At 62.2% G+C, this 17,760-nt stretch overlaps 1 protein-coding gene across 1 annotated transcript; it reads left to right on the top strand.

The window, feature by feature from the left end:
* The first annotated feature begins 1,846 nt into the window (after positions 1 to 1,846).
* CRYBG2 (crystallin beta-gamma domain containing 2) lies at positions 1,847 to 10,235 on the top strand. The gene is given in 20 exon segments (XM_074850943.1): positions 1,847 to 2,953; positions 2,956 to 3,858; positions 4,434 to 4,481; positions 4,569 to 4,687; positions 4,966 to 5,122; positions 5,228 to 5,367; positions 5,455 to 5,581; positions 6,284 to 6,319; positions 6,399 to 6,526; positions 6,750 to 6,876; positions 7,182 to 7,324; positions 7,405 to 7,531; positions 7,651 to 7,683; positions 7,799 to 7,911; positions 8,107 to 8,239; positions 8,410 to 8,549; positions 8,641 to 8,764; positions 9,316 to 9,474; positions 9,842 to 10,001; positions 10,147 to 10,235. Coding segments are annotated over 20 exon segments (4,113 nt in total).
* The last annotated feature ends 7,525 nt before the right edge of the window (positions 10,236 to 17,760 follow it).

Here is a 17,760-nt window from a genome sequence, read left to right as displayed (position 1 = left end):
TCCTCCAGCCCCATCCTGCTCTTGGCCCTTTGCTCTGACACCCGGTTTGTTCCCAGCACATTTAAGCAGCTTTTCCTCCGCGCTGCTGAGCGCACCCATCACTCTTCCACCTATAGGTGCTGTGACCCCGGGCACCCAGCTGTGACCCCGGGCATGCAGCTGTGACACTGGGCACCCAGCTGTGACCCCGGGCACCCAGCTGTGACCCTGGGCACCCAGCTGTGACCCCGGGCATGCAGCTGTGACACTGGGCACCCAGTTGTGACCCCGGGCACCCAGCTGTGACCCTGGGTACCCAGCTGTGGCTTTGCCAATGCAGCTGTGGCTTTGCCCATGCAGATGTGCGGCCCCGCCCAGGCTGGTCCCAGCCTCGAGCGGCGCTGGCTGTCCCAGACGAGGTCTCATCGCCTCCTGGAAAATGACACCAGCTCTTCCTATCTGTACTGGAAAGACCTGCCAGGCCGGGGAGAGCGAGACATGGAGGGCGCGTGGCGGGCTGGCAGAAGGGGCAGGCAGCTGCCTGCACCCAGTGCTTCTCTGCCTGCCCTCGGCCTCCCCAATCCCCCGTAAAGCTCAACCTGCAGCTGTCAGAGGGAGCCCAGCCCCAGTGGGTGCAGGATGAGGCCCTCTCTCGGAGGTGTCCCCCAGGGAAATCAGCCCTGGGGGCTGTGCAGGGAGGTGTCCCCATCCCGACTGGGAAACCCCCAAGCTCAGCCTGTCCTTGGGCTGAGCCCAAAGCCCCGTCTCTTCCGCTGTCCCCATAGCCGGGCGGTGACACCGAACAACCCCTTAATTGGGAGATGCCAAGATGCCGGCACACTTCTGGCTCCCTCCCGGCACCTGCTGCGTCAGCTGCTTCCCAAACCCAAACCCAGCAATAAAACCCTTCTGGGGCAGGGCCACAGCCACGGCACAGCGACGCCTCCGCCGGCATCCCTGCCAGCCACGGCGGCGTGGGGGTGCCCCTGTCCCCTGCCCTGCACCCTGAGGACCACAGCGATGCCCACCCTGCAGCACCCAGCATGAGGGCGCGGGTGCTGAGGGCTGGGTACCGGTTTGGATTGGGGTGCAAGCACTGGGTGATTAGTGCAGCTCGTTTTCTGGTGCTGATGGGGCTGCAGGGGTGGATGGAGCCATCCCACCTTGGCCAAGCAGCAACAGGGAAGGGTCAAGGGAAGATGCTGCTCAGGTCCCCACCTCCCCCTGCGAACCCCACAGCTGCCCCAGCCCTGGTCCCGGTCCCAGTCAGGCCCTTTTCCCCCGTGGAGCAGCTTCCCTGTTGCTTTTTGAGCTTGTTTGTTTGCTGCATTTGCTGACTCGGCGCAGCCCTGCTGCCCGCCTGACTCATCCTGCAGCGTGGGGCACGGCACGGCTCAGGGCACGGCATGGCCCGGCCGGATCCTGCACACTCACTGGTGCTGTGCCGGCTGGCCAGGCTCTGCCAGAGCCCCCCCCTTGGAGGAATGAGGGAGCTGCCCCCCATCTCTGCTGGATGCAGAAGCGTTGGCACGGGCAGGCAGAGGGACCCACGGTGCCCCCCCACACCCTGCACGTGCCAGGATAGATGACACAAGCACCCTGAGAATTGCAGAGAGCCCCAAAGCTGCCTCCTGTGCTCACAGGACCCCCCACAAAATGTCCTGCAGGATCAGAGGGAGGTCTAGGGGGTTTTAGGGTCTGGCTCAGGGTCCAGGGCTGGTCCCTGCAGGGTGGTTTCTGCTCAGCTCTCCCAGGGTCTCCTTCTCTCCCTGCAGCTCCACCAGCCCCAGCGCAGCAGCCGTGGGGGCCGAGCCCGGCAGCGTGGGGTGTTACGGGGCCGTGGCAGCCCCCCCGCCGGCCCCCCGGCATGGATTCGCCATTTCGGCACTCCAAGGCCAGGGGTTTTGTCTCCAGCGTGGAGCTGAGCATGAAGCAGGGTGCTCCAGGGCCCGAGGGCAGGTCCCGCTTCCAGAAGGTCTCGCTGGTGTCACGGCAGCTGGAGAGCACGGGGAGCACGCGGGGCCGGGAGGGGAGCCCCTCCCGCGTGTCCCTGCTGCTGCAGGCCTGGGAGAGGGAGATCGTGGAGAAGACGGCATCTGGCCCCACCACCCTGACACAGCGGGAACGCTCGTCCTCCATCAACCTCCTCAAGGACTTCACCGCGCACGGCCCCATCTTCTCGCAGGTGTATTCCCCCACGCAGAAGCCCCGGCGGCAGGACGAGAGGGGGAAGGTGGGGGCCAGCAGCAGCGGTGATGGCATCCCCCCGCCGGTGGGTGCCCCCCAGGAGATGCCCGTGCACAGGGAGAGCTATGTGCACGGCACCCTCCTCCCCACCCGACCCACCGAGAGCCCCGTGGGGGGTCCTGGTGAAGGTCCCGGTGCCCCGTGCACGGCTGAGCCCGGCTGCGTCCCTGCCCTGCCCAGGGCCAGGCATGTCACCGTGCTGCGGACGGGCAGGGACGCAGCCAGGCCTGAGCCAGGGCTGGTGGAGCAAAAAGAAGCCCAAAATGGGAGGCACGATACTGTCGGTGCCATGATGGCCCTGCAACAGCGTGAGAGCCGTGGGCAGGACAGCAGCAGCTTGACTGGGGCGGCAGCAGGCAGCGAGAGCTTGCCGGGCACCACAGAGGCCGCTGGGCTCCTGGCTCAGGCATCCCCCGGCGAGAAACACTCGCCACAAGCTGAAGCCGCGTCGGTGAACGCAACCCCGAGGGACGGTGACAGGCCCGGGGATCCACAAACCAGTATAACCAGCTTCTTGATGTGTCCCTCGGCGGACGCCGGTGGCCAGGCTGATCTGGCTGGTGCAGGAGAGGGAAGCGTGGCAGACGGGGATGACACCATTTCAGCGATGCCACCGAGGACAGAGAGCCCCCCCGGAGCTGGCAGCACCCCTGAAAACTCCTTCTCAGAGGCAAGAGATGGTCCAGAGCCTTCATCTGAAGCACCAGCATCTCCAAAGGCTGAGCTTTAGTTGAGTTGGAGGGGGGCGAGATGATGGAGGAGCCACAAGGCACGGCCCAAGAGCCTGAGAGCAGCCCAGAGCCCCCCACCGAGCCCCCAGCCCCTGACCCCCCAGCTGAGAGCCCCCCAGACGTGACCGAGGAGGACCCCGAGCTGCTGGTGGACATGGAGATCTTCGTGGACACGCTACGCAACATGGAGCCCTCGGAGATGCGGAAGGTGCCCAAGGCCCCGCGCCAGCCCCGGCCGTCATCACTGGGCCGCTGCACTGCTCTGCCCCCCATCCAGGAGGACCGTGTGGCCCCCCGGGCCCCCATCTCCCTGCCCGAGGCCCTGCGCGAGCTGCTGGCGCGAGGCCCGGCGGGGCGGCGGGAGGAGACCTCCGAGGAGGAGGCGGAGATTGAGAACCCCTACCTGACCCCCGAGGAGCGGGCGTCAGCGAGGACCCTCCATGGGGTGCCTGGGGACAGCGTGGCTGATGTTGGCCGGGCGGAGGGGGACGCGCTCCTGGGGACACTGAGGCAGGCGGGAGCAGAAGAAAAGGCCAAACCGGTGGCTGGGGGCTCGGCCAAGCGGAGCGTTCCCTTCCGAGGGAACGTCCTCAAGGGCATGGCGCTGCTCTCCCACTTCTTGGAGCACCGGGCGGTTGCAGCCGATGAGGGGAAGCCCTACTCGCGCCTGGACAACAGCGTGCTCTACAGCCGCTTTGTCTCCCCCAGCACCCCCCTGATCGAGCTGCCTGGTAGGGACAGCAGAGGGACGGGCTCGCCCACCCCCGGGGACAATGGGCAAGGTCCTGGGGACCACCCTGGCCCTGAGATGGCCGTGCTGGAAGCCCTGAGTCCTGGCTGTGTCCCTCTTGTCACTGAAGACCCAGAGAGTACCATGAGCCTGTGCCCTGCTGATGTCCTGGTGAGTGAATCCCACAACACGGCACCTGGGGAGATGCTTGGCCCTCCTGGGCATGCGGGGAGGTGGTGGGGTCTGAGCCCTGGAACATCTTTCCCAGGATGTGGCTTGTGCTTCCCATCAGAGGGTGAAAGTCCCTGGTGTGATGGGAGGGTACTGGGATGGGTGGTGGGAGAGTACTGGGATGGGTGACGGGAGGGTACCAGGGCAGGTGATGGGGTGTATTGGTGTGGCTGATGGAAGGGTACCAGTGTGGGTGATAGGAGGGTACTGGGATGGGTGACAGGAGGGCACCAGGGTGGGTGACAGAAGGGCACCAGGTCAAGTGATGGGAGGATGCCACCACAGAGGGTGGGAGGGTCCCAGGGCGGGTGACAGGAGGGTCCCGGGGCAGGCGGGGCGGCCAATCCCCAGCAGTTCAGGAATGCTCGAGGTGTGGCTGCTCGGGGCGGTGGGAGGGTTTGGCAGACACAAGACGCGAGGCTGCAGCTGCGGCTTCCTTGGGCTGCGAGGAGATGGCTGGTGCAGGTGACGTCCCTCCACGCTCCTCACGCGCCCGTCCCCTTGGGTGTTCACAGCAGGAGGACAAGGAGGGCTTCGAGAAAATCAACACGAGACCTGGCAAGGTACAGGGAGCGGAGTGGGGCCAGGGCATGGTGGGGTGTGGTGTGGCGTGGCAGCACCTCCAGACAGGATCTGTCACCCCCTCCCAGATCGTCCTCTTCTCCGAGGCCGGCTTCGCAGGTCAGAAACGGGAGATCTGGGGTGATGTCCCCGACGCCACGTCCTGGGAACTCTCGCACACCATCTCCATCCGGGTCATCCGAGGCGGGTAGGGGACGGCAGCAGGGCGAGGACACATGGCGAGGACGCTCAGGGAGGGCTTGGCCAGGGCTTGTGCGCTCCCTGTGCCGGGGCTGGTGGCCAGATCCCAGCCTGGGGTTCAGGAGTGACCGTCCCGCCACTGCTAATTACTGCGGCTACGATCCAGCATCGTGGCAGTGGCAGGATGTCCCCACCCACCACGCTCTGCCCTGAGGCTCTCGACGGCTGCGGGTAAAAGTAGGATTTTCCCCCTCCCTTCCTCCTTTTCTCCCACCCTGCTCCCAGGTGGGTGATGTACGAGAAGCCGCGGTTTCACGGGCGCAAGTGTGTGCTGGCCGAGGGGGACGTGGAGATCGACAACCCCTGGACGGCGTACGGGCAGAACGGGCAGCCCCGCGGCAGTCGCCCCTTCCGCATCGGCTCCTTCAAGAGGGTGGTGCGGGTGAGCGCAGGGACCCCTCCAAGCTTCCCGCTCTCCCCTACGTCTCCCAGCACCCTCCAAGGAGGGGGTGCTGGACCCCTGTGACGCTGCTCTGCCCCGTGCCAGGATTACCGCACCCCCGAGATCAGCCTGTTTGCGGAGGAGAACGGCGAAGGCGAGCGGCTGAAGTTCACCGACTCGGCTGAGGACACCCGCACGCGGGGCCAGGCGCTCACTGCCGCCTCCATCATCGTCCACTCGGGCCTGTGAGTGGGACCGTGGGGCTGGGTGGGTGCTGGGTGGGCTCCAGCACAGGCTGGAGTGGGGCGTGATGCTTTCATCCTCTTCCTCAGGTGGCTGGTTTACTCCAAGCCTTTCTTCGATGATGACCCCTACGTTTTGGAGCCGGGCGGGTACCCCAATTTAAAGGCTTGGGGAGCAAAGGACCCATCCATCTGCTCCATGCACCCCATCAGGCTGGTGAGTGCCAGTTGCGCGGTCACTGGGGTGCCGGGGCTGTACCCAGCCCTGGGTATGACAGGCCAGAGCATCTCCTGGCCCCTCCCAGTTCCCAGCACTGCGAGCTTGGTGTGGAAATGTGCTGAGCGTGGCTCTGGAAAGTGCTCCTGTGGGTTAGTGGTGAAGGAAACTGTTTAGTGTGAGAAGGAGAAGGCTGAGGCGAGACCTCATCACTCTCTACAGCTCCCTGAAAGGACGTTGTGGAGAGGTTGGTGCTGGTCTCTTCTCCCAGGGGATTAGTGACAGAACAAGAGGGAACGGCTTTAAACTGCAACAGGGGAGGTTCAGACTGGACATGAGGAAAAAATTTTCCCAGAAAGAGTGGTCAGAGAGTGGAATAGGCTGCCCAGGGAGGGGGTGGAGTCACCATCCCTGGGTGTGTTTAAGGGTCGTTTGGGTGAGATGCTGGGGGATGTGGTGTAGGGGAGAACTTTGTAGAGTTGGGCTGATGGTTGGACTCGATGATCCCGAGGGGCTTTTCCAACCTGAATGATTCTGTGATTCTGTGTGATTCTGTGAAAGCAATAAAACAAAGTCTAGAAGAGTTTGTTCTTGAATGAATATGACCCAAGAACCAGCTCGGGCTTTAAAGGGGGGAATCAGATGTCCCCACGCTGTCCCCTCCCACCATCGCAGTCTCACTGGGGCTCCTTCTCCTTCCAGGGTTGCCCTGTCGTGGAGAGACCTGGCGAGCCGCAGGTGAGCACTGGGTGAGCCCCTGGGGAGGTTGTGGGGCAGGGACAGCTGTGGGACCACGCTCACCCTGCCATGTCCCCAGGTGTTGATCTACGAGGCCGCAGGTTTCCAGGGCCGCAGCTTCACCATCAGCCGAGACATCTACGACCTGAAGCGCCTGCCTGGGCCGGCACTGCCCACCGTGGGCTCCCTGCACGTCCTGGGTGGCTGGTGAGTGGCATGGGGCGGGCAGGGCCAGCATCCCGGCTGGAGCAGGCTGGGAAGGCGATGGTCGTCCCCGGGAAAGGGCTGGGAGGAGCTGCCCAGGGCTGTGGGATGGCTGGAGGCAGCTTGGGGGACAGGGTGGCACTGGAGCGGCGTGGATGGCATCCCCGTGTCCTGGCACGTGAAAATCCTCCAGAGAACTCACTGCCCATGTCTGCTTGTGTCGCAGCTGGGTTGGCTACGAGAAGGAGGGCTTCCGTGGCCACCAGTACCTGCTGGAGGAAGGGGAGTACCAGGACTGGAGGCAGTGGGGCGGCTACAACAAGGAGCTGGTGTCCTTACGGCTGATACGGACGGTGAGGGCAGGGGTGGCGGCATCCCTTGGGGATGGACCCAGTGTGGGCAGGGAGAGTCAGCCCCCCCCGGTCCCATCCTCATCCCCCAAAAAGGAGCCCTCCCTGCCTGCGTCAGGCAGCTGGACATGGCCTGAGATTCCCCGAACTCATCACACACAGATGTGTAGGTGCCCAGAGCTGCTCCCACCCTCCCTGGGGTCCCTAAGGCCTGGCAGGACCCCGGCTGTGTGTGTGGAGAGCACCTGGCCCACAGTTCTTCCCCCTGACAGACCGAGGGGCTCGGGGGGGGGTCCTTCTCCCCGCAGGACTTCTCCGACCCGGCGCTGGTCCTCTTTGAGGCCATGGACTTCGAGGAGGGCCCGAGCGTGGAGCTGAGCGAGGCACTCCCCGACACGCAGCTGGCCGGCTACGGCACCATCACCCAGTCCATCCACGTGCTGAGCGGCGTGTGAGTACGGCGACGGGGGAGAGGGGGGCCAGGGGGGACGGATGGGGGCTGCTGAGCCAGCACCCACATTTTCCTGGCAGGTGGGTGGCCTACGAGGGCACCAACTTTTCGGGTGAGCAGTACATCCTGGAGAAGGGGGTGTACCGCAACTGTGAAGACTGGGGTGCCACGGATTGCCACATCGCCTCGGCGCAGCCCATCCTGCAGGTGAGAGCACCGGACACCCCCCCGCTTCGCCGCGGGACCTGCCGGTGCCACCACGCACGGGGCTGGTGGAGGCCGGGCCAGGGCAAGACACCAACCAGCCCCACTCTGTCTGCTTCCAGGTCGGGGAACACAACCTCCATTTCGTCTCCAAGGTCAGGGGCGACGGATGGGGAGGGGGATGTTCCCCCCTGGGGGACACGGCCCCTTGCTGGGTGGTAGCGATGCTTTCCCCCCCCACACTGAGCCTCTCCGCTCTCCCCTCCCCAGATCCTGCTCTTCTCAGAGCCCGACTTCTTGGGGGACCACGTTGCCTTCGAGGAGGACCAGGACACCCTGCCCGCCGCCTTCATCCCACGTTCCTGCAGAGTCCGTGGGGGCAGGTAGGGTGTCCCAGGGCCTCGCTGCCTCCGGCTGGGGACGGGAACAGGGACATCACCCTGGCCAGCAGCCCTGCAGACCCCCATGGGGGTTCCCCCAGGAGGTTGGGCAGGATGTGGGGTGCTCTGGGGGACCACAGGAGGGATGGATGCCCACCAGAATGGCCACATCAGCCTGGGCACGCTCCTCCCCGGCAGCTGGATCCTGTTCGACGGACAGGCCTTCGCGGGGGAGCAGCACGTGCTGTCCGAGGGCGAGTACCCCACACTCAGTGCCATGGGCTGCCTCTCCTCCTCCACCGCCATCCGCTCCTTGAAGAAGGTCCCAGTGGTGAGTACCAGCCCTTCCTTCCCCTCCCACCGGGGCAGAAACCCCCCAGGAAACTTTTTTGCCTCCTGCGGGTACCCCCGGCTCTCCAGCCTTGGAGCCCTTCCGCACCCATGGGTGCTCACCCCTCCTGCTTGTCCCCCCCTCACGCCTCATCTCTTGCCCCATCCCAGTTTTTCTCAGAACCCTCCATCTTCCTGCACGGGCTGGAGTGTTTTGAGGGGAAGGAGATCGAGCTGAACAACGAAGTGCGGAGTCTCCAGGCAGAGGGTTTCAACAACCACGTGCTGTCGGTGCGCGTCAAAGGCGGGATGTAAGTGAGCCCCAGCCCTGCTGTCCCCTGCCCCGGCCGGTGGGTGACATCTGCCCGTCCCATCCCATCCTGTCTCGTCCCGTCCCCGCAGCTGGGTGCTGTGTGAACACGGTGACTTCCGAGGGCGTCAGTGGCTGCTGGATTGCACTGAAATCACCAACTGGCTGACATACAGTGGGCTGCAGCACGTGGGATCCCTCTACCCCATCCGCCAGGTGAGCGCGGCCCTGCAGGAGGGGGATGGGGTGCTGGCACCTGGTGGGGTGAACCCCAAAACCCCGAGGCAGGTGGATGACATGGAGCTAAAGAGCTGCCGGTCCTGATGGCCGGGAGGAGGATGCGGTGGCGGCTCAGGGTGAGCTGGGGGGGGACAGTGGGGCACGGCCTGGAGAGCAGCACACGCCGCTGACAGCTCTGGCCCATGAAAGGTGCCACCAGCCCAGCACTGACACCCCCAGATCCCTGTCCCCAGCCCTGGGAGTGGCCGCCTTGGTGGCGAAACACTCCCTGTGGGCAAGTGTCTTGCAAAACATCCCGGCGGGGAGAGCCGTGCCCGGCTACGAGACAGGCCAGGGCCACAGCCATCGCCCTGGGGAGAGGCAGGGGACAGGGAGGATCTCCCGGGCAGCAGCCCCAGGGGACCAGGGTCCTCCCTTCCCAAAGCCACAAGCCAGGTGAGGTCCTTCCTCGGCCAGCTGTGGCATGTGGGGCCAGAGGTGCTGGCAGCAGGGTTTTCCGGTGCAAAAAAATGTTTCTCTCTTCCCAGAGACGGATTTATTTCCGCATCAGGAGCAGGGAGCTGGAGCTCTACCTCTTGGTCCCTGACGACGTGGAGGACATGAAAGCGGGGAGGGTGGTGGTCTCCAGCCTGAGCGAGCAGAGCAGCTCCGTCTGGTACTATGTGGATGGGCTGATCAAAAACCAGGTCAGAGCTCATGTGTGACAGCCAGAGGGGACCAGGGAGCCCCTGGCAGGACTCCCCGCCCCACAGTGATCTTTTAGGGTTTCTAACAGCCTTTTCCAGCATCTGACCTCAGCCTTGTCCCCAAAAATCAGTTGATTCTCTCCTTCCCAGGCCTCCCCTGGATGCATGAAGGCATCTCTGCCTTCCCTGAGGAGTTTTTATCACCCTAATCATCCCCACCTTTCACTGAGGGGTTTTCCTGCTCATCCCACATCCCATCCCAGAACCAGCTGCATTTACAGGGAAACGCCTCTGAGCTCCAAGCCTTTGCATCAGGCAGAGGTGATGGAGAGGAGCAGGCTGACCTGGCCACCACCACTCCTTGCAGGTGGCCCCCAACATGAGCCTGCAGGTCATCGGGCCAGCTGGGAAGGGCGCGAAGGCCGTGCTGTGGTCCGAGACTCGGATGCCACGTCAGACCTGGAGCGTCGATTCTCAGGGACGGATCCACAGCCAGATGTTCGAGGACATGATCCTGGATATAAAGGGTGAGGCCTCGGCACTGGCACAGGGGTGCCTGCTTTCCCAGGGACCCCCAAAAATAGGGTGTTTGGCTGTGAGATGGGGCACCCACCCCTTCACTGCCATCAGAAGGGTGGTCTGCCCCCCTGAAACCCTCCCCTCGCTCCTCAGGCGGCCGATCCTACGACCGGGACCACGTCATCGTTTGGGACATGGCTGAGGAAAGACCCACGCAACTCTGGGACATAGAGGTGCTATGAGGGGGCGGCGTGTGGCCCCTCGTGCCCAGAAGTGCCACGGGGCAGGACGGGGACACCCTGCCAGCATCCCCGCACCGGGGCAGGAAGTGTTCTACCCCACGCACGCCGCACCCCAAACACTCCTCTGGCCCGGCTGCTGGTGTGAAGGATGCCCACCATCCCCTCCATCATGAGGGGAAACCACCCACCTCCCTCCTGGGGACCCCTGTACGTGGGTCATGAAGGACCCCACGGACACGACCGGCGTGGGACCCTCGGGAGAGCGGCAGAGCCCTGGCTTCCCCCTCTGAACTGTATTTATGTACGTGTGTAAGATACGGCCCCCTCACCCGGGCCAGCTCTGCCTGGGTGGTCGCTGTCTTTGTCCTTGTCCTTGCACTGGCCACAGCCTGGCAGCCCCCACGCTGGGGAGCTGCCCCCCACCCCAGCACCTTGCTCCCCTCCAAGTGCTGCACCACAGGGCCCAATCCTGCTCCCACCATGGGAGCCCGGTGCCCTCTAGTGTCCACAGGCCACGAGCAGCAGCAGGACCTGAGGTTTCAGGAAGGGAGGCGCAGGCCGAGCTGTGTCCCAGGGAGCACGGCGGGGGGGCTGCTGGACCCCACCAGCCCCAGCTCAGGGGGGGGTTCCAGTTGCATCACCCCAGGGTGAGCTCTGATTCAGCAGCAGCTCATGTCCACGTGGCAGAGCTGCATCGTGGCTGAGGTCACGCATGCCCGAGGTCCCCAGGACAGAGATCTCCTCCACCAGGGTGAGGGCAGGAGCTCCCCGGGGTCATGATTCAGAGCCAGAAGGGACACGGGGTGAGAAATCCACACACATGGAGACATCAAGCGCTTCTGTCCTCACTGCTGGGGAGAGGAGACAGCTGCCGGCAAGGGCCCGGTTTGCTGAGCAGGTTGGGCCCAGTTTGGGGAGAATCCCTGCACTGGGGCAGCGATATCAACCCCGCAGCGAAACCGGGCTGTTCTGGCAGTGACAGGCAGCGCGGTGCCTCCCCGGGAGGTTTCCTCAGGTGCGCCAAGGTCCTTACATCAGGCATCTCCAGCTGGCCAGTGAGTGCTCTGGCTTTCAGCAACAGCCATGATCAAATGTCCCATCGTGATGCTGAAACGTGTCCCCAGTTGCCCTAAGACCTGTTTGGGCAGACAGACACGTAACCACACGACAGGAGAGCGGAACGTGCTGCGCGAGGACGCCCAGCTCCAACGTGCTCCTCTGCCAGGCCAGCGGGCGAGCAGACTCTTGCTGGCCTGAGCCCAAACCACTGCCTGTGGGCAGCAGGGACAAGCAGGGCAACAGGCAGGGCAATGTAGAGGGCAATGGCAGGCCTGCAGAGCTGGCAAACACACGGATACTGAGTGCCAGGGCCAGCACCACAACCCCATCCCATGAAGAAACGCTGGTGGGAGGGCGGAGGAAACCACCAGAGGATTGGGGGTGAGGGCGCAGGAGACACGCAAGGAGGACGCTGCCACCCTGTACAGTCTGGGCTGTACCAGGGACATCAAAACACACAGGCTCAGCCCAGCTCGGTGGGTAGGGATGCTGCCGAGGGGGAAAATCCTCTCAGGGCGGCAGGAAACCACCACTCCTGAGCCAGTGCTGCGCCTGACAGGAAGCGCCTCACGCCCTCACCCGCCCTTATATACCCCTCGGGGCCTGGACCGGGGCCACAGGTCCCTCTCAGAGCTGGAGAAAGAGCCAAGCTGTTGTACCCCCCAGTCTCACCCACAGGGCTCAAGTCTAGCTGCAAACAACCCCTCCAAGACCCCCCACCCTGGTAAAGAGCCGGTGCTGGTGTCACCCACCAGCCCCGTTACTGCCCCGGCCCCACAGCAGAGATGAGCCCGAGGCTTCTACACCAGCGCTTTATTTCTCAGAATCTCAGAGCAGGCCTGTTCCTGAGGCAGGATAGTTTAGGGGGTTTGTTTTGAGGCTGAGGGGAGCAGAGGGAGGCAGGGCGGGGTACTGGCTGCTCCTCCGTGCTGCGAGGGTCCAAGGAGGTGCCAAGGCCGGGGATGCCATCTTGGGGGTGTCTTCTTGGGGGGGGTAGGGGGTCAGTGCAGCCGCAGGAAGAAAGCCACAGCCAGCCCCAAGGCGAGGGAGAGGAGTGGGCTGCCACAGGGGGGGCTCAGGCTGCTTAAGATGTGGCTTGCAGTGGTGTAGGAGGTGGCCGTGACCCCCTCCCCCTTATTCGCCTGGCCAAAGGGCTGGAAAAGAAAACGAGAGAGAGTCAGGAGTCGCTCCAAACCAGAGCAGACAGCAACACAGGGTGGAAACCCACCCAAAAGCCCTCACCTGCGGGGCAGAAAGGAGCCAGGGGCACCCCGGTGCCCATGCTGCCCCTTCCTAGGGGGGACACATGGCCTCCTCTCCCCCCCTGTCACACACAGAAATCACCGTTGGCTTTTGGGTTTTCCCAAAGCAGGAAGCAAAGCGAGCTCTCCCTCTCATCCTTACTCTGTTTCTAGCCAGGGGCTTTTAGAAATTGGGGAGGAGGGGGAAGGAGAAGACGGAGGGGTGGTCTGTGCCCCTCAGACTGCTGTGAGGAAGTGGCTGGGGCCATGGTGGCCCACAGGGACTGTGACAGAGGATGTGGGGTGCAGGAGTAGAGCTAGGAAACACCCGTACGGGAAGCGAGGGGGAGGAGGAGGAGGGGCCCCATCCCCCTGGCACCACGGGTTGTCACAAACAGGGACGTTGCAGCCGGTGTGTGAAATGTAACCCAGCTGGGATGGTGATGTCAGGGCATTTCCTTCCCTCTCTAAAGATCAGCACCTTCCAAATTAAGGTGTTTGCGTGAATCCCTCCTGCCCTGGCTGTGCAGGACCCCTCTCTCTGGGTTTTGGTCCTTTCCTGGGACTCCTGGTGTAAGCAGTTGTGCGTTGTGACCGAGGACTGCAGTGGCAAGCGCTGCCTTGGGCTGCTGGAAGAGCAATGCCATTTCCCTCCATGAACCAGCCCCCACACTGCTTCACCCCACTCCTCAGGTCCTTCCGGAGCTGGGACAGGGCCAGGGATGGGGCCCCAACGCCCAGCTCTGCCCCCCCACAAGCACGCTTGCACTATGAGGATTTTTGACCAGTTTGCCCGGCCACAGAGCGGGACTCCCTGTGGAGCCAGCAGCAGGTTGCAGCTGCATGGAGTTCGTGAGCGAAATAAGCACTGACAAATCTGGTCCCATTTACCAACACGCTGTTAAAAAAAAAAGTAAATCAACAAGAGAGTTTCTCCAAACAGCATCGCCCTTCATGAAAGCGCCGGCACCTTTCTGCCTCCCACACAACCGTCCCCACCCAGGAGAGAGTCAACATCCACCAGCGCAGCACTCGCCCTCACGGAGCCTCCCAGCAGGAAGAAAAACAACCTCCAGCGGGGAGAGGGGAGAGGAAACCACACAGCTGTGTGCCCCCCAGCATCCCCCCCATCCCCAGTGTCCCTGCAGCCATGCTCAGCATCCCCACACCGGGCACGGGCAGGAGCCAGGGCTGGGGCCAGCACACAAAGGAGAGGCTGCGAGATGGGGTGGAGAGCTAAGCGTGAAGGTTATGGATAGGAGTGATGCTCTTAAGTAAAAAAATGCTTTAAAAAAAAGCAACACATGGAAGTATTTAGATCTTACAGACCACAGCGCAAAGCTCCTGATAAGACAGTCAGGGTTAAAGTCACAGAAAGTCAAACGCTCGGGTTTCCAGCTGAACTTCAGCAGAAATTCTCCCACCGGTTGAAGCGTACAGTCCCCTGACTGCTGTCACACCCATGGGACAGAGCTGGCTGGACCCCCTGGCCTCCGTGGGGCCCCACAGCCGTGGGGTTTCTCTTACCATGCAGAGGACAAGCAGGGCGAGCAGGAGGAGCAGGTGGGCGCGCTGGAGGGGCTGCATGGTCAGGGCTGGGCTCACAGCGTGCTGTGACACTTCCTCATCTGCTCGCAGCGATGGCAGTTGGAGGCTTTAAGCGCAGCGGTGGCCCTGTCCCACCAATCACATCTTTCTCCCCTGCACCAGCTCCGCCGCCCCAAAGGGTTGTTTTGAATCCAGGACAATTTGGGGAAGTCACAGATGATGCTGATGCTGCGAGGGAGAAGGTGCAAGACACGGCATGGAGGATGTCTAGGCGGAGACAACACCGTAGAGCCCTTTCAGCCTCACTTCTCCATTGCCCAGCCCAAGAGCAGCTCCTGCTCCCCCTGTTCCCCAGCACGGCCGCACAGCCAGCCCCGAGCAGGGCGTCCCGGCCAGCATCTCCAGCAAAGGCAGCGAGCCCCTCACCCTGCCTCTTCCCACATCACAAAATACCACCTGCAGTATGAATCCCCCCAGACTGAGCTTTGCTTCTCTCCGGGGGCTCCCTGTCCTGTGCCCCACACCCCTGAAGGACTAAGAGTGGTTATGGGTTAAAACCCCACCCTGTTTCACTGGGTGGGTTTGCAAATCATGGACAACTTTTCAACAAGGGCTCTGCGTTGCACCGTGTAACAAACCTCCTTCCCTGCAACTCAGGGCAGAAGCTGGGTCCAAGCTGTCCCTCAGAATTTAAGTGACACACCTGGGACAGTCTGATCTGGGTAATGGATCAGGGAAACGCTTCCTTCCAGTCCCCCACTATCTGTCTCCTCACAGCAGACCTGAGCTCCCTCACCCAGCCAAGCGCAGCAGCAGCAAACAAAAGAGTTCTGGTTATTTCAAGACAGTTTGAAGTAAATAAAGCTACTGAAATGTGCCGAGCGCACACACCTGTTGTCTCATTTTGTGTTGGGGAAGTGCATCACAGCGCAGCGAGCCTGTCACCAGCCTCCGCACAGAGCTGAAGGCTGCTCTGCAGCAAAGCTTCACCAAATCTAGTGAATTTTTTGCGCTTCATGGAAGTGTCAAAATAAAAGTCTCTTGGGGACAGAAAACACCCCACAAAAAGTGCTAAAAATCAGCTTATTCTGCTCCTCTCCAATTGATGAGGCCGAGCTCTCCAGAGAGCGGAGCAGCATGGCAGAGGCGGGTGGGACATGGGACATGCAGGGAAGGCTCTCCGGATGGTGGCAAAGGCTGGGTGTTCAGAGCACCAGCGAGGCAAAACGACCGTGTGGTAGTGCCTGGGTGAGGGAAAGCGTTGCTAGAAAACAGAGACAAAGCAGGTGAGGAAATCAGGAGCAGGCGTACAGTGCGTGGTGCCTCAGGTCAGGCTCTGTCTATGAGCTGAAGCTTAGGGCGTGCAGAGGGCGGCTGAGGAAAGGAAGCGTGGCAGCCTGTGGTGCTCCTGCCCCAGGTCCCACCCCAGCACCAGGAAGCGTTTGAAGCACTCTGAAGTGAACTGAGGTCAGAGAAGCGCCATTTTGCGGGCCGGTGTGCGGGGCAGGGAACAGGCGGGGAGCGGTTCGGCCTGGCTGGGGGCTGTGCAGAATGGAGCCTGCCGGCAGCCCGGGCCTCCCTCCTCAAGCGACGAACAGAGGGGGCTTCGCCCGGCTCATCCCTCCTCCAGGCGCCGGTTCGGGGAGCAGCCGGCACCGCAGGCCTGGAAGGCCCCGCCACAGGCCGGATCACCCACAGCGCAGGCCCCGGTGGCCGCGGGGTAGCCCGCCGAGGGGCCGGGCGGGCTGGCAGGGCCGCGCTGGGCCCCGGTGGCACCGGGAGAGCCGCAGGGAACGACGGCGGATCCCGTAGGGGCCCTCAGAGCGCCCCGGCCCCAGCCCGCGCCCCCCGGCGCCCTCCCGCCATAGCCGGGGTCCCCGGGGAAGGGGAGCGGTGCATGCTGGGATGTGTAGTCCCCGGGCTGCCTCACCCTCCACGTGACCAGGGCTGAGCCAATCGCAGCGGCCCTGCGTCGCCGTGGCAACCGCCTGTCAACAAGATGGCGGTGGCGCGCTGAGCGCGGGGTGAGTGCTGCGCCCGCGCGGGGGGAAGAGCACCCGCCCCGGCGGTTTGGGAGCCCCCACACACCGTGAGGGTCCCCCCGACACACGGTGCCCCCTCCCCCAGCACAAGCCGGGGTGCCCCCAGCGCTGCCACCCACATCGGGCCCTCCTTGAGCCCCCCCCCAGGGAGTACCCTGTTACCCCCGTTATTTTGAGCCCCATTTTGCCAAGATCCCTCAAAAAGCTGATGGCTTCCGGACTTTTGGGGACACACAGGGCTGCACAAGGCGGTGACAGGTTCAGAAATTAACACCAGCTCAAATAAAACTCCCCAAATTTCTTACCTGCTGCCTCCCAGCCGGCATCGCTCCCCAGCAGACACCAGCGATATTGGTCAGTCACGTCCCGCACAGGTTCGTATCGCCTTTGCGTTTCCTCAGCTTCAAGAGGAGAAGAGTTGCTTTCTGCAGCTGCAACGGCATCGCAAGCGCCGGCTCTTTCACCCGCTCCTGCCCCGACGCAGCAGGCACCACTGCGCCTCACTCACCCGGGTTTCACCCCCTTTGCTCTCCGGCAGCTCCCCCAGATTGTGGCTCAAGGATTTTAACCGTTACTACAAGGCACAGAGTTAGCTGTGGGTACAGGAACACCCAACTCTGCCCAGAAAGCAAGGATGGGAAGATGGACTGATGAGAAAAATGTACCATCTGGGCTTTTTTGGACAGCCTTTTCAGTTACATTTAACAAAAATTGCCCATCAAGCAAATCCTCCCAAAGTTAATGAACCTGTATTTTATTTTTACATATTATCCCCTGTTATTTTTACTAAAAGAGCAAAGCTGTCTGAGTTCATTGCCTCCACTGGTACTTTTTTTACCATCCTACATGTTTTGCAATGATTGTAGCTCTTTCTCTCCCACATATGTCCAAAATCAGATAAGTAAAAAGGTTTCCACATCCTCAGCAAGCCCTAGAGCACATTAGAGCCTCATCTGTTTTTATGGTTCCGTTTTAGGTCATAACACTCCTACTAGATCTTAAGAGCAAAAACTCCCTTTCCACTACTTCTGTTAATCCCAGAGTATTGTGCTTTTTGTTAAAGTAGCTCAATATTACCACTTTCTGCCTTGCTGCGCAGCACAGGATGATCATGTACCTTCCCTTGTGTCCTGGCTCATAACTAGTGCCCACATAGACTCATTAGTCTGAGAGTGCTTACGGGACTGGGCCACTCTGCTTTCTCCTGCCTTCTCTTTCCCTCAGCATAACCCCAGTATTTCTTTACCTGTTTTTGGAGAAGTTGTATCCAAAACGCTGACCTGTTTTCTTTCTTCCATGCTCTTCGTGCCTCTTCTCAGAAGATGACAGACTGTCTCCTAGGACAAAGAATCCAGTGCAAGGCAGTCTCCGCTCCCACTCAAGGGGGACAACACTGAAAAAGAATATGCAGGGTAAAGTCCCTCGATCATTAGGGGATTCTGGGCCATCACAGTTTCTCAGTGGACTCAATACCCCAGGCCAGGGCTAATTCCTGTGGTCCCCCTCTCACGTACACAGCGTGCTGTTGGTGACACAGCCACCTCCCTACCAGTCAGGAGCCCAGGGATTTCTACCCAGTACCCCCAAAAGTTACCCTGGTCCTACCTGCTGTAGCAGAACAGGAATTCTTCTGTG

The sequence above is a fragment of the Strix aluco genome, chromosome 26, assembly GCF_031877795.1.
Source record: "Strix aluco isolate bStrAlu1 chromosome 26, bStrAlu1.hap1, whole genome shotgun sequence".
Lineage (NCBI taxonomy): Eukaryota > Metazoa > Chordata > Aves > Strigiformes > Strigidae > Strix > Strix aluco.
The sequence above is the reverse complement of the archived record's forward strand: the minus strand, read 5'-3'. Positions and strand labels throughout refer to the sequence as shown.